Here is a 16,402-nt window from a genome sequence, read left to right on the forward strand (position 1 = left end):
GGCCTCCCACAGTGCTGGGATTACAGGCTTGAGCCACCGCGCCCAGCCAATAAAAAAGTTTTTAAAAAGAAAATTAAAGTGCTTAGAACAGTGCCTGGAATGTGGTGAGCACTCTGGAAGTGTTTGCTATCGTAGCATGTGGCAAACCGCATTCTGACTCTGCCACTTATTAGCAGTGTAATCTTGTGCAAATTACTTTACCTCTCTGAGCTTCAGTTTCGTCCTCTATAATGTAGGAGTAACCTCACAGGCCTTGTTGCAGAGATGAAATAAAGTTGAATGGATGATGTGTGGGAAATACTAAGCACAGTGCTTGGGATGGAATAAAGATCCAATAAATGCCAACTATTTTTATTTCTATTATTTTATTGTCACATTTCTTTCATCAGGTTTAGACTTGTACCTCTTCAATCCAGTTTATTCCAGTTCATTCCCCAATGGCAGCAAAAGTGGTCTTTTTAAAAAGTAAGCAGCCTCAGAATGAATCTATAGTGACAGAAACACATCAGTGGTTGTCTGGAAGTGGAGTGGAGGGAAGATTAACTGCAAACAGGTACAAGGTAACTTTCTAGGATGAGAAAAATGTTTTATATTTTGACTGGTGGTGGTTGCACAGGTGTATTCATATGACAAGACTCATCAGACTGTACATTTAGATGGATGCATTTCTTTTTATGAAAACTTTACCTTAATAATGTTGATTAGAAACATCATACACCAGGGCCTGTTGGGGAGTTGAGGACTAGGGGAGGGATAGCATCAGGAGAAATACCTAATGTAGATGATAGGTTGATGGGTGCAGCAAACCATCATGGCACATATATACCTATGTAACAAACCTGCACGTTCTGCACATGCATCCCAGAACTTAAGTAAAGTATAAGTTCTGGGATACATGTGCAGAACGTGCAGATTTGTTACATAAGGTGTTCTTAGGCAGGTCACCTTCCTCTCTGGGATACCGGCATGTTCTGCACATGTATCCCAGAACTTAAAGTATAATAAAAAAAAAAAAAGAAAAAGAAAAAAAGGTAAGCAGCCTCCCCGGTCATCTATTACATTATTATATTTTCTCTTCTCATGGCACTTACCAATATATAAAATTATTTCATTCATTTTTTTGTAAGTCTGTTGCCCAACTCATCCCTCTATTAGAATATGAACTCTTTGAGGGCAAGCACTCTGCCTATTTAGCACATAGTAGGAAGCTGATAAATTCTTCTTGGCAGACTGACTAATGATGAACGTCCATCAATGGTTCTACCTCCAAATGATCTGTTGATTTCATCTATTATCATTATTTCTGCTAAGATCATTTCAGCTTAGGGCACTGTTATCTCTTACCTCAATCATGCAATGGCCTCCTTGCTTCCACCATTGCTCCTTCATTTCAGTCTCCACAGAGACCCCAGTGGTCTTTTGAAAATATAAATCAGATAGTATTGCTCCCCTACTTCAAAAATGGAGATAAAAATGATTAAGAAGCTGAAGAAATGAACAAGAAAAGGCAGTTTAAAACTCCAGGAAATACAAAAGTTATGTAAGAAAGGTCATGGTCTTAATATGAAATCAACCAAAACGTAACTCTGGAGCAGAGATCACTCTCCGCTCATAAGTTCAAAAAATACCCCAGCTATTAACGATGAGGTGGAGAGTTGGCCCTCAGACCAAAAAATTAAGTTTTCTATCTTCTAAAGGTTGCCACTTTAGTGTCTGCTATTCCAGTCTACATGCCCTTTATATCTAGCAAATTTCTACGACCTTCCTGCCGTGGCAGGACACACGAGTCTCCTGTGAGGTCATCCAGAGTCTCATCTGCCTAAACATATAATGTAGCTGTGACTCTCTTGAGTCATCTCCCCACGGTGTGCCCCAAGGTGTTTTCAGAAAGTGAGTCGTGGTCCCTCCTGTCTCGGGAACCCAAAACATCACCTTATTCTCTCATCAGAGTCAATTTCCTTGTCATGGGGAAAGTCTCTGTTTCTCTGAGTCATTTGGTACACCCATAAGTCACATGCTGTTTTAATTATTTCCCCAAACTCTATAATTTTTCTAAAGATATTAGGGTTGGGGGAAACTAAAGCTGGAGAAAGTGCAGGAAATTTATGTGCTTTATCCCATCAAACCTCTCACCCTAAGTAAAGAAGTACCGAATTGGCTATCTACTTGCATGGAAGAAGGGGAAATAGAAAAACAGGGAGGAAGAAAAAAGTGTAAATTATTATCTCAAAATATTACCTAGCCAGTTTCCCCTTAGCAAATTTTTGTGTGTTCATAAAGTTTATGTTTGACCTTTGTTCAACCCTCTCAACAGCACATTGTCTGAGTTTTGCATTTTTCAAGGTAGTAGACATTGTGACTGATTTTCCAACATCCCATCTGTTCCATGATTAATCTAAGCAATTCATGGCAATTTACCTCTTTGTCAGGGGTGGACAGCCTAAACCAATTTGGGCCAATGAGATTCAAGGAGACACATAATGAGGGCTCTAGGAAAGAAACTTCTTCAATCTTGAATGCTGTGGAAAGGCAGGCTCTTTCTTCTTCTGTAAGTTGTGAATGAGGAAATGTAGAGTTCCCATTGCCTGGCAGTCACACCACAGCAGCAAAGGGTAAAGCCAAAACTGTGGGCAGCAGAGCAAAGAAGTAGAAAGAGACTACCATCTCGATGCCATCATTCAGCCGCTGGGCGCTGCCCTCACTCTTCACTGTCTAAGCCAATGTGAGTTGGCTTTTCTCCTACTTGTTCACTGCATTCTATCTGATTTAGAATTTGGTGTCAGGAACAGAAGTGCTGCAAACAACAAACCGTAGTGAGTTGCCCGCTAGCCCCCCAAAGATATATCTACAAGCTAACCCTTGGAACCCGTGAGTGCTACCTTATTTGGAAAGAGTCTTTGTAGGTATTCTATTATTTTCAGATGTTGAAGAGACCCAAATGAAAGATATTTTAGTTAAAAAATTCACACTTGACCTTTATTATATGACCATTTATCAAGATCAATAAAAGTATTTTCAACAGAACTTCATAGATGCAGGAGTTTAAGTTTTTTTTTTTTTTTTTTAATTAGTTCAATGACTTATTTGACAATGTTACTAACTTCAGAAATCGATTTTCCTGTAACTAAAAAGAATCCTGGTCTGGTAGTCTGAATACATAATTTCTATCCTTGTCTTAGTTACTAAGCTGTCTTAGGCAGGTCACCTTCCCCTCTGAGTGTTAGTTACTTCTTCTGTGGAACTTTTGGTGGCTCCCAATTGCCCAGGTGCATCAGAATCTTCTAGGTCCTTGTTACAAACACATATTTCTGGGTCTTCTCTCAGTCCTACTGGATCAGATTTTCTAATATTGGTGCAGGAGTCTGTATTTTTAGTTAACTGGGTGTTTACAAGGTACAGCCAAGTTTGTGAAGTATTGGATGAAGACTTCCAGGGTCCTTCCTAGCTCTAAAAATTTGTATTCTGATTTCTATTCCTTCTATCACTGTTTGTCCTAACTCCGCTTCTAGATGTTGCGCTAAAACAAAGCAAAGCAAAACACAAAATAAACAATAAAAAACCAAGACCATGGTTTAATCATCTTTATATTCCCCCAGCACCTACAAAGTGCCTGGTAGGCAGTAGGCATTCAATAAATATTTGAAAAATTACTCAGTGATGATTAAACAAATGAATGTTATTTCATGTGGATCCCAATCACCTATAGATAGAAGAATCTAAAAAGAGAGAAAATATTTTAAACTTTTGTCTGATTTAATCTTGCACTCCCTATCTGCCCCCACTATGTACTTCAGTAATGGGTTATGTGAATGAAGTTGTGCATATTAAGGGACTCAGTAGGAAGGTGGTTAGATTCTCCCGGGGGCTAGATTATCCCACAGTATTTCTCAGTGGCAGGGACAACTGAAAGGGCTCATGATTCAGCAGGAGCTGGTTTTCTCCATGACTTTTCCAGGACCAGAAGAAGCCATATCCTGACTGGGTGGCAGATGTCCTTGGAGCCATTGCTACAGATCACCGAACCTGCAAAGGCCACCTCAGGTTTCTGTGGGGCCCCAGAGGGTGGGAAGAGGCATTCATCTTCCGTTAGAAGTTACTGGTAAATTTGACAGCAGTGGGTGTCAGCTGAGCCAAGTGTCCTTTGCAGCCAATGCCCCCAGGATATCTGATACCACCGTTTGTGACCCTAAAGTCCTTCTATCCCCTCTTTTACGCTCCACTGACCTCTTGAGCCCCCGCAGTTTAGACACTGTCTGCTGGCCTTGGAAGGTACCGGCTAAGGATGAAATCTGTCACAGGGGTGGGCAGCTTAGCCAGAGGGAGGTAGAGGAGCTTGGCATCCAGGCCAGGGTTGTAGCGGATGCGAGGGCTCCGGGAAACAACAGCATGCTCCATGCTGTTGATGACATCTCTGACTCTGGGCTCTGCCAACTGAGTCACGTTTTTCAATTTGTCGGTATCTGTTTGAGGACACAGAGGAGAAAAAGGCTCTGTTATTCTTCATAAAAGACGGTTTCTTCTGAATTCCAACCAACTTCCCTTTCTATCGGATCCCTGATCCAACATTTCAGGCAGGTCTGTCACACGCTCCAGGTGGCCCCTTAAACTAACACACATTTATCAGACTATTATAAATAATCTTAGCCTGGCCAACATGGCGAAACCCCATCTCTACTAAAAATACAAAAATCAGCTGAGTGTGGTGGCACATGCCTGTAATCCCGGCTACTTGGGAGGCTGAGATACAGGAATCACTTGAACCTAGGAGGCAGAGGTTGTAGTGAGCCGAGGTTGCACCAGTGAACACCAGCCTGGGGGACAGAATGATATGCTGTCTTAAAATAAAATAAATAAATAATCTTATTTCTCTTCCTGAATTCAGGAAGGAGTTCTAGACCAGCCTGGCCAACATGATAAAACTTCATCTCTACTAAAAATACAAAAATTAGCCATGCGTGGTGGCATGGTGGCATGTGCCTGTAATCACAGCTAATCGGGAGGCTGAGGCATGAGAATCACTTGAACCCGGGAGGAGGAGGAGGAGGTTGTAGTGAGCCAAGATTGTTCCACTGCATTCCATCCTGGGCAACAGAGTGAGACTCCATCTTCCGCCCCCCTCTACCCCCGCCAAAAAAAATCTGTCCTGGAAAATAACAAAGATGATTAATAGCAGAGTGGACACTGGGGGAGTACAAAATAGAAAACATGGTGGGACAAGGGGCTTTTTTTTTTTTCCTTCTATGTACTTCCTAAAGTTCCCACATTTAAACAAAAGCATCCAGGAGAAAATATTATTAAAAAATAGTAATATTGCCCCTACCTCAGTCATAAGACCATTGTGGACTCAAATAATCTAAGGCATAGAGAAGCAGCTGGTAGGGCCCTAACAAATGTGAGAGGTTGTTCTGTTTGCACTGGCACCCAGGGGTGGAGATGGGGACAGAGCACCCGAGTAGTGCAAGTCTGCGGAAGCTCATGACATAACCACATAACCAGGAGAAGGGCCGCACCACACACCCACCAGGCCCTCATCTGCACCCTCACCCCAGGACAGGAGGATTCATGCTTCATTGAGAGCCCTGAGGACTCTAGAGAAAATGGTGCTTCAGCAGGTTGCCCTGATAAGGGATGAAAACTTGAAAATGGAGAGGAAGTCAAAGCTGCCCTGACTTTGAGAATGGTCCAGGCAGGCAAGGAATTGACCTGCTTGGGCTCGGGGCCCTTGAGGGTGGCTGGTGAGAATGGGGCGGTGTCACTTAAGTCCCCTTCACCCCAGACTCTGAGAAACTCCATTTTCTGTTTCCTGGAAAGAAAACCGATGCAGGGAAAACGCCAAACTACATTTTGGAATCTCAACAAGTCACATAAACGTAAAGCCAGACTGCCTGCGAAGCAGTGAAGTCTTAGGAAGGCACACCCTTCCCTCTGACCATGGAGCTGGCACAGAGGCCACCAGCAGCAGGGCTGAGGGTCGACGGAATCGTTCAGGATGCCCAGGGGGCTGAGTCTGCCCGCTTGGAGCCAGGGAAGCCTTTGTGGGCTGAGGAGGCGGAGCAAGCTAACATGATGAGATGGGCGGGGGCCTGGGTTCTGAGAGGTGAGGAGGGCTAGCACAGGCAGTGGGTGGAAGAAGGTACCCCAGACATGGGAAGCAGTATGAGGTACATGCTTTCATTGTTTTCTCAAACAGCTATTAGCTGCCATTCAGCGCTGGGCACCCTGCTGGGCCTGGAGTGGGAAGGGGGAGGGAAGGACACATCCAGCCCTGTCACTCTCCTCCACCGTGAGGAAGGACACAGGCTTTGGAGTTGGGCACGTGGGAAAACATTTTTGTTATGGGGAGAATTAAGTAAGATAAAGTCTATAAAAGTACCAGGTCTGGTCCTGGGGCTTACAAGCCAGGGGCCTGTTTGATTGCACAGCAACTTGCTGAGTTGGTACCCAGTGATGCTCCGTGACAACTCCTAAATATTTCTTCAGTCTGTTGCACAGCTGCCCCCAACCACCAGAACCACGATGACTTAGAACTTCATGTTTTTATTGTTCCGTCACCGGGTTTCTGCAGTAGTCTCCCAGGTGGCCTCTTTATCCTTCCCATCGTGACACAAATCTGATCTGTCATTTCAGAGCCATTTACAAGGCTCCCCAATGCCCTCGGGATAAAATCCACACTCCTTTAGCCATCAAAGCCTCTTATGATCTGACTCCTAATGTCTCCCCTCCTCAGTCACCACCCACAGCACTCCTCCTGCCAGACTATAATGGCAATGGCAAAGGTTTGCTTGGTTCTTACTGTGGCAGAGCTGAGTACTTTTCATTTCTGTTTAATTCTCCTAACAATCCAAGAGAGAGGAATTGTACTTTATAAATGGATAAACTGAAGTTTGGAGAGCTGTGTAACATGATTAGAGGGACTGCTGGAATGCAAGCCTGAATCTGCACTGCCTCCAAAAGCATACAATGCTACGTACGTCAGGTCTCCAACATGTGGTTCATGCCCTTCCTCTTGTGTGAAACATCCGCCACCTCTTTCCCTTTTGGTGTACTCGTATTCATCCTTCAAAACTCACTAAGGCATCAACTGTCACCTCTGTGAGGCTTCTGTCGCGGAATGAAGTCTGTGTTGTTGCTTTGCCTTGTATGCATGTCCATTATTGCAAGATTCTTCATGCAGTGGTTTATTTGCTTTCACATCTTCCCTGCTAGTTTCCTGGAGACTGTCTCATCTCTGTATCCCAATAAACACTGGGTAACGGAAGCGAAAACTCTCATATAACCACTTGGGAAAACGTTTATCTAAATGTAGTTGATCACTGCCTGAAAACTTTCCTCTGAAATGGTGATGTGGACTACAGGTGAATTGGCGTATGATATTTTACAAACCCAATCCTTACTATTCTTTAGTATAACAATACGAGCTTTTGGACAAGGTTTTCAGAGGAGTTTGCCTTTATACATAGTCTTTCATGGACCACACTAAAGACTCTGCAAGCTCTCTTCACCCTGAGTGCTTACTTAGAAAATGACTTAGTAAAGTTTCTAGATACCGGCTGAATCCATTTCACTCAGCCTCAGGGCAGCTCCACAAATAATTGAAACTACTCTTTGCTAAGAGAGATCACACAAAGGATAAATATTCTTCCCCCCGCACTCTAACATCTACTCTCCTTGTTCCCAACAGCTGCAGATTTCCCTTTGGGGACCTATGCCTCCCCCACACTGAGTCAGTCGGTCTGGGCAGAGCACGTGGCCCAGCCTGCGCCACACTTTCACATTCCCCTAGGCACAGTGATTGGCTTAGGGTTGGGTACATGTTGTGGTTGCCTATGATTCGGCTACCATAGGTCCTCCAAGTCAGAGTGTACATTAGGACTTTTGAGAGACGCACTGGAAAGAACTCTCCTATTTTCCCAGCAGACCTCGCCCTGGGTGGAGGCAAAGAGATGCTGCAGCCATGTGGCCCCCATAGGGGAGAGAGCTTAGAGACTGGAGTCAATGCAAAAGAAGCAGAGCCAAGAAATGGGTGCATCCTGACAGCGTCATTTGTGGGCTGGGTTGGGTTGCACCTGAAGCTTATCTTGCTCAACTTTTTAGTTAGGTGAGGCAAGAAATTCCTTTTCTGCTTAAATAATTTGCATTGGATCTTCTGTCCTGAGTAAGTCCCAACTAATGTAAATCCTTAGATGTTTTCTTCTCACAGAATCCTAACATGCCTAGCACTAAAAGATAACTTTATCTAAGGGGTACTCCAAATTTTTCCTGGAGGCTTCCCAAAAGCAGTGAATGAATGACTCCTCCATCCACCAGGTTCTTCAAGCTGCAAACGTGGCACTCATCCTTGATGGCTTCCTCTCCCTCACCCCTTCATCCTCAGTGTGCTTTGATGCTCTAATTTATTCTGTATACACCAGCTACCCACCATTGCTCCCCACCGGCTGGTTCCTTTGAAGTTCGACAAATGGAGTTTTCTGCCTCAGAGCCTTCCTGCAGAAAAAAGTCCCTACCCAGCTCCTTTTTCCCTTTCCCAGCAACACCTAACTCTTATTCCTCCTCAAAGTCAGAGAAGCTCCCCACTTCACCATCATCTGAATTGGGGCACAACTTCCCTCTCCATTCTTCTTTCACACCCCTCTTTCTCCTCTGTAGCACATATCCACGTTTACCATTAAACACGTGTTTTTATTAATGTTTGTCTCTCCTACTGAGTCCTAAGCTACAGTCAGTGAGGGTCAAGCATACCACTTTGTCCACTCCAGCTCTCCGGCCCCACACATGCTTGGGACATGGCAGCCTTACAATAAAGCATGTATGTATTCAGTGAAAAAATGTCTGTCTTGGCTTTGTGTTCTGTTGACGTATGATGTCCAGCAGACAATTTTTTGCAGCACAAAGTTTTGGGGCAGCAGGGTAAACAGCTACCATGTCCCCTTTACCCTCCAAAAACAGCTACAGTTCACAGGAGACCCTCAGCTCAGTGAGAGAAAGAGAGCTGCCTAGACACCCTCCCTTTTAAATCCCCATGTGCTCTTTTTCTTCTTTATTAACAAGCACTCAGAGTGTGCAAGTTACTTTACACATGCTAACCCTCACAGCAAGCCCATGAGGGAGGCACTATCTTTGGCTCCATTTTGTAAATGAGAAAACTGAGGCATGGGAAAACTAGGTAATAGGTCCAAAGTCTCCTAGCTGGTAAGTCGTAGAGCCAGCACTTGATCTCTTGGTTGTATTTATCTCAGTGCATTTTCACCTGATTCCCCTGCATCATGATGCTGTGGGGGTAGGTGCCAGGAGTGGGCCACATTGCTCTTAACTCCCTGTACTGCTCCAGCAGTGATAATTCTGCCACTTGCTATCTATTCTCAAACCCCAGCTCTACCACTGTGTGACCTGGAGTCCTGAACTCCTCTGAGTTTTGTCTCACCATCTGTGAATGGAAAGCCAGCCAGTGACCTCAAGACCAACCCGCTCCCCTCAGAGACCCTCTCCAGCCCCAGGAACTTACAGATGCGGAAGTACTCCTCTCCATAGCTGTCCCGGGTCTCCTGAGGCAGCCTCTCCCAAAGCTTTTGCAGGCGTGACTCCATGCCCTCCTTGCCCAGAATGGCTGTCCGGTAGTTCCCTGGCTCAATGATGCTGACCTTCACCCCAAAGTAGTAGAGCTCACGCCTGGGAAAGACGAGTTGCACTCAGTCTGGGCTCCGAGATGACAATCATCATGGAGAGTCACCTCTGGATAGGCTTGTCTTTCAGGAACCTCGAGATGCTTCCCCCACCCCTGCACTTGGCCCTGGCATTGTTGTTTTGCAAATAATCCCCTCCTGAGGCCCTCAGCCCTTTCCCAAGCTGGCTCAGCAATCTCTGGGCAATTTGCATGAGGCATGACCAGTGGAAAGAAGTCAATAGAGAATCTAGGCCGAAGTCTGGTCTCCCACCAGGTCCCTCCCATTATCAACCCTTCACCCAACACCCACATGGTGAAGGGCGTGGGTCTACACAAGGCCTGCATGCTCCTCTGAGGACCTCCCAGAGGGGACCTCTGCCTCCAGGCCTGTCTGTCTGTTTGGAGGACTCTCCCTCCTCCTCTCACAGGCCCCAGCAGGGTTTTACTTACCCTGTGCAGCTCAAGGGAAGGCCCGCCTGATGCCTCATAATTCCATTCTACCTCTTCTCCTCAGCTCTTCTCTTAGTCTTGGAGAAAACACCTTGACGTCTAACCTTCCTTCTGCTATTGTGTCAGCTTCTTGTCTGCAGAATTCCACTGCCCACATGCTGTCACTCCCAACTCTCTCTGACCCCTGGGATTTCCACCCAGAATGGTTTAGTACCAGGGCCCAGTTACCTAATGCTGTCAGAGAAGGCTTCGACGCCAAACTTGGAGACGCAGTAGCCACCACCGATGACAGCCACACGACCACCAGAGCTGGACATGTTGACAACCCTGCCCCGGGCTCTCCTGACCATGGGCAGCATGTGAAGGGTCACTTCGATCAGTCCCACCAGGTTCACATTGATCACCTTCACAAAGTCCTCCTTGGTCAGCCATTCGTTGGGACCACTGGGCAGGCCCACACCAGCATTATTCACCAGGGCCCAGAGGCCTGGGGGCAAGATAGAGAACCACACAGAAATCAGCAATGGGTCTGGGAAAGAACCAAGGTCTGCTCCCCACCGGCTCAGGGCCCTCAAGGATGATTGAGCAGGTGCACAAGACATAACACGGTCAGGTTATAACATAAAACGAAAGTGTGCCTTTTACTAATTGGTTTTCCCCAAAGGGACAATTTTTCCTGATACACGTAAAATCTGCCAGCTAGCTGGGGCTCTGTACCAGCTATAATCTAGGTGTTAGCTCACAGTATTTCAGCTATCAGCTTTGGGACAAGAGTTTCGTTTTTATACCAATGAATTAATGTTTGGATCCTTCCCTATCCTGCTTCGTCCTCTCTATTCACTTAAGTATAACCAACTGCATTCACATACTACCAAAATCAGTCTGTTCATTCATTCATCTTCACACGTTTATTCATGCACGCATCTAGAAGGTGACAATTACAGGGCGAAGGAAGCCAGGTGTAGTGTCTTACACCTGTAATCACAACCCTTTGGGAGGATGAGGTGGGAGGATCACTTGAGTTCAGGATTAGAGACCAGCCTGAGCAACAGAGTGAGAGCCCCATTTCTACAAAAAAAAAAAAAAAAAAAGTCAGGCATGGTGGTGCATGCCTGTAGCCTTAGCTACTTGAGAGGCTGAGTGGGGAGGATCACTTGAGCCCAGATTAGAGTTTACCTTGTTCAAAATTACACTGAGCTATGATGGTGCCACTGTACTCCAGCCTGGCTGAGAGAGTGAGACCTTATCTCTAAAAATAAAATAAAATGATATAAAATAAAATACAGGGTAAAGGAGATACAAAATGAACAAAAACAGCATCTTACCCCTGAAGGAACTCACAAGCCAGAAAGGAAATAATACTGTTTATAAACAAATATATAAAATATTTAAATAAGATTTGTATGGAAAATGTGATGAGGACTCTGAGATATTTCCATTGGGTTGGTACAAATGGAAAGAAATAATGCTAAGTGTTGCCATTCAACTCTGCAGGGGCCCAGGGTTGAAGAGTTTGATGTACAGTCCTGGTTTTACTTCCAGCCTTGGACAAGTCACTTCCCTCTCTGGGCCTCAGGTTCTTCATCCAGTGGACTGCAACAGTTGTTTCCAGACTGTGTTTTGCAAGCCTGCTAGGAGGAGGAAAATGCAGGAGAAGCTCTCCTCTCATTTGTTTTACATACTGGGCTTCCAAAAAATTCCACCAGAGGGAGTGTAATACAAAGGATATACTGGAAACTCCTCTAAATGCTCCTCAAGGACCCCTTCCAGCTCCTTCATGCAAGAGTTCCCCAAGCCCTACTGCTCTGGTGATCCTCCCCACAGCCCCAGCCTCTGCAGCCTCCAGGTACTCTGCAGGCACATCCCACTGTCTCCTGAAGGCAGATCTCAATGCAAACAAATTCTAGTCCACCCCTTCCCCTAGGTCTGGGGTCCCCACCCAAGTCATGCCCCTACCCAATCTCCCTGTCTTTCTCTATCCAGGAGCAATGAGAAGCATGCAAGAACTTCATCTCCCATGCCCCTACCCACCCCAGTTCTCAGTTTTTCTTAGACCAGGATATTGCCCAGTGGCCTAGGCAAAATAATGGTCCCTCGAAGATGTCCCCATCCTCATTATCTCTGGAACCTGTGAATCTGCTGGGTTACATGGGAAAGGGGAATTAAGGTTGCAGGGGGAATGGAGGTTGCTAATCAATTGTCCTTAAAGTTAGGGAGGAAGCTAATACAGGAAATTATCCTAGATTAATCCGGTGAGCCCGGTATAATCATGAGTCCTTCTAAGTGGAAGAAGGAAGCAGAAACCAGAGAATCAGAGAGACAGAGAGAAATGTGAAAAATACTGGCCCCAACCTTGCGGGCCTTGAAGATGAAGGCAGCAGGCCAGGAGCCAGGGGATGTCAGCTGCCTCTGGAAGCTGGAAAAGGCAAAGAGACGAAATCTCCTCCACAGCCTCCAGAAGGAACACAGCTCTGCTGACTTTGATTTTGGATCAGTGAGACCCATTTTGGGCATCTGTCCTCCAGAACTAGATAATACGTTTGTATTGTCTCCAGACCCTACCTTTGAGTTATTTGTTACAGCAGTAACAGGAAACTAACATGCTAAGTGAGGCATTAAGGCAAGTGGCTCAAGGCTGAATGCAGGGAACTGGCTGAGACAGCCTGCTGAAGACAGAGGCTCACTCCTGCTGAATTATTAATTAATTAGCTCATTTAAAAACTACGTATTGAGTACCTTACTAGGTGCCAGACATTATTCTAGGTATTAAGGACATGCAGTAAATAAAAGAGACAAAAATCCTTCTTCCCAGGAAGCTTTATTCTAGTAGAGGAACAGACAATAAATAAGTAAAATCTGTTGTACTTTGAATAGTGATGAGTGCTAAGGAGAAAAATCAAGCAGGAAGTTACTGTCGGACTCCCCCTGGCTCCAGGACTCTGCTGCCCTGACCTGTACATGGGCTCCAGACTAGCTCCTTTAGGAGGGAGGACTTCCTCTGGGCTGCTGCTTCTGCAACGCAGCCATCCTGTTCATCCTGTTCCTGTGCCCACACCCTGTGTGCTGGAAGTGCATGAGGCAGGTCCCCACACAGTCCTGGAGCAGCCTCAGTCCACAGCTTCCTTTCCCAATAGGAGCAGCCACTCTGACATACTTGCCCTGAAGTCAAACCAACACCCACCATGATGTCAAGAACTGCCTGACACAGTCAAAGAGAGAAAACGCACCCACTCATGGGATCCAACCTCCTGTCTCATTCCCCTCTCCCTATCCTGATCCCAACAAGAAATGTACTTGTATTTCCCCAGGAGCTGATGGTTAGGACTGCTGAAGCTTCAGAGAGGCACATTCGTTTTTCAAGGTTTGGACACACAGAACACATCTTCCCCCATCATTTCCTATTGAGACCTCTTTCCTGTCTCTTTGAGTTTCCGGGGCAGAAAGCTTCCTTGGGAAATCACCCCTACATGTGAACAGGCCAAACCATGCAGTGGCTTCCAATCAGATTGAGGCAGAGCCCTTTCCCTGAGTCACCTCTCCCACTCCATCTGGACGTCAGGGTCTCTGATACTGTCAGATGCTTTGGGAGAGAGGAAGAGAAAGAAAGAGAAACCAAGAAAGCCAAAGTGCAATTCACCCCACCTTGCTCGCCCACTTGGTCCCTCACCCACTGGGCCGCCGCCTTGATGCTTTCGCTTTTGGTGACATCCAGTAGGGTGGTCCGCAGCCGACAGGAGGTATCCTGCTGAAGTTTCTGGGCTCCCTCCTCAGTGAAGCAAGCAGCCAGCACCTGCATACCCCGATCAACCAGCTGCTTGGCCAGCAGGTTCCCGAAGCCAGAGTCACAGCCTGTGATGAAGACATACTTCTCTGAGAGATTGCTGACCAGATTGCAGTTCTTGAACCAGCGGTACATAAATGAGAGGTCCATGAGGGCCGCCATAAGGCAGGATCAATGTGACGGCCAAGAGGGACTGGGCTCAGGAGACACCAGGGAAGAGGCTGGTTCTCTGAGCCCTAGCCAGCAGTCTGCGGGAACCCACCAGGAAGAACAGCTCTCCTCCTTCCTAAAGCTTGCAACAAATCTAGGTCCCTGGGTGAGCCACGCTGTAATTTTTATAGGTGGATGCATCATCACAGCAATTAGCCCAGATGCAAGAAATTCAAGTCCAACCTGAAGCTTGTCACCTCTGACAGCCCTGGTGGCTGCCTCCCACTCTCCTCCTGCCCCGATGGGTGAAGGTGACAAGAATGGGAAAGAATCCACTGGTACAATGTTGGTGATGAGTGGTGGCACACTCAGGCAGTGTAAGGGACGCAAATGAAAGAGGAGGACTCACCCCCGACAGCTCCCCTAGAAATCTTGCCTCCACATTGCCCCCAACCCTGCCTGGGTATTTTGGTTCCCAGGGGTCAGATTCATTTGTCATGAGTGCAGGTATGTAAATAAGTTTAAGTTTTATTTTCAGGGAAAATGCTGAAAATGAATTCATTAATGCAAAACAAACAACACTGGTTCTGTGCATTCCAAACCTCAAGAGAAACAATATGAGGTCAGCTCTTCAGAATTCTTAGGTAAGTCTCCATCATGAGAGAGGATGAAAAGCAATAGATTCCTCCCAGTGTGGATGCACCTCCATTGTTCTGAGGCCATAGGCAGCAGGGCCATTTTACAGGGGAGGCTGGTCATGTGAAGCCCAGCTACCAGAAAGCAGAAAGACCTGGGGCCACTCAGGCCTGATGCCCTAGGGAAGGGGCAGTGATAGTCAGGTCACCAGTAAGCAGCCCCAGGCCAGATGAATGAGGAGGGATTATGAGTTCACTGGGCAGCTGAGGGAAGGGTCTGGCAGAGTCTTGGCTTTGAGAAGGGATGAGATATAGGAGGAGCAGAGAACTGGGGCCAGAGACATAGAAAATTCTCAGGGTCGGGACTTGGAGGAGAAGGAGAGATTCCAGGCAATTTAGCAAATAATTTGCAGAAAGCTAAGAGGGAAGGTGGTAAAGGAAAGAAAATTAGGAAATCAGAGGTGTAAGTAGTGACAGAATTGCTTAAGGTGCAGGGACAGAATGATGCTGGAGCCACCGGTGTTCTTTGGATCAACATCTAGGGTCACCATTGCTTGGGATGAGCCTGGTCCCAACTCACACCTTCATGGCTTAGAAAGCCTGACACAGAAATGGGACCACAAAGTTGTCTAGCATGAAGGGACAAAGGATGTTTCTCTGTGATCCACCATTTGCCAAGTCTGACCAGCACAGAATGAGATAAAGCAGGTGTCACCTTGGAAAGTCCCACAGGTTTTGGCCATTCCTTACCAAGAGAGGGGAGGAGGCCAGATTATGAACACACCCCGAAGAGCAGACCCAAAGCTTATAGGGGATGGAGGTGGGAAATGGTAGAAAACAAATTGCACTGACTTCATAACCACCCCAAGGCAGAACACCTCCTATGTGGGATCTGGGAAGCATCTCCTAGGCTCTGTCCACCTCCTGGGTGAATAAACGAAGTCTTGGCTTGGCAAGGTCATACCATGTCACTCAAGGGCTGAGCAGGCCCAGCTCAGTGGGTATCCCAGTTCTTGAGGACACAGGTGAGGTCCAGGAGTTGGCTCTGAACCTAAAATGAGGATAACTCAGAACTGCTCCAGCACAGGCCTGGTCCTGACTCAGCACCTCCAGGGCCTCTATGCTGGCAGTGTTCCTCTGGCCTAAACTGAACACACAGCCCATGAGAGTCGGGGGAGTGCGTGCTGTAGGACCACATAGAACGCTCTTCCTTTCAGAGGTAGAAATGTGTCCCTCTCTCAGGTGACAGGTCTGCCTGCTGAGCTGGCCCCTAAGGCCTGATAGGTCACACTGGTAGCTGCACTCCCCATCCCCACCCTGTGCACACAGGTGTCTCAGTGGAGAGGAGCCCTCTCCTCTGCCAGGCCATTTCCCTCTGGTGGGAGGGCATAGACCGGCAAGGGCTAAGGCACACCCTGATGAGGTGGACAGGAGGAAGAGCAGGTTTGGGCTCACCCACCCCCAGTTGCTCAAGACCTTCAACAAATGTGGATTCTTCAGGGTGAGAGGTGGGCCATGAGGCTCAGAACCCAAGGAAGTGGGAAGCCATTATCTGTGATTGGGTCTTCCTTCCTAAGCAGCAAAACCTTGTTCTTTTCTCCTAAAATCACCAGGGTCCTGAATAATGTCTCAGGAAAAACCTAGAACAGAGGTAAGGTACAGGACCTTGAACTTGAGAGCTCCCTCCCACCACTCTATTTCTCTGAAACAGCACCCCTCGCACGT

The 16,402-nt window shown here is 46.7% G+C and overlaps 1 protein-coding gene across 1 annotated transcript; it reads right to left on the reverse strand.

Annotated features, from left to right (window-relative positions):
- Window positions 1–3,545: 3,545 nt before the first annotated feature.
- On the reverse strand, window positions 3,546–14,201 carry SDR9C7 (short chain dehydrogenase/reductase family 9C member 7). The gene is made up of 4 exons (XM_017536159.2): window positions 13,754–14,201; window positions 10,340–10,598; window positions 9,503–9,666; window positions 3,546–4,460 (listed from the first exon to the last, which is right to left on the reverse strand). The coding sequence occupies exons 1-4, from the start codon at window positions 14,052–14,054 to the stop codon at window positions 4,243–4,245; spliced, it is 942 nt and encodes a 313-aa protein (XP_017391648.1). The 5' UTR covers window positions 14,055–14,201; the 3' UTR covers window positions 3,546–4,242.
- Between the last annotated feature and the right edge of the window lie 2,201 nt (window positions 14,202–16,402).

This window comes from Cebus imitator, unplaced genomic scaffold, assembly GCF_001604975.1.
Source record: "Cebus imitator isolate Cc_AM_T3 unplaced genomic scaffold, Cebus_imitator-1.0 Scaffold96, whole genome shotgun sequence".
NCBI lineage: Eukaryota > Metazoa > Chordata > Mammalia > Primates > Cebidae > Cebus > Cebus imitator.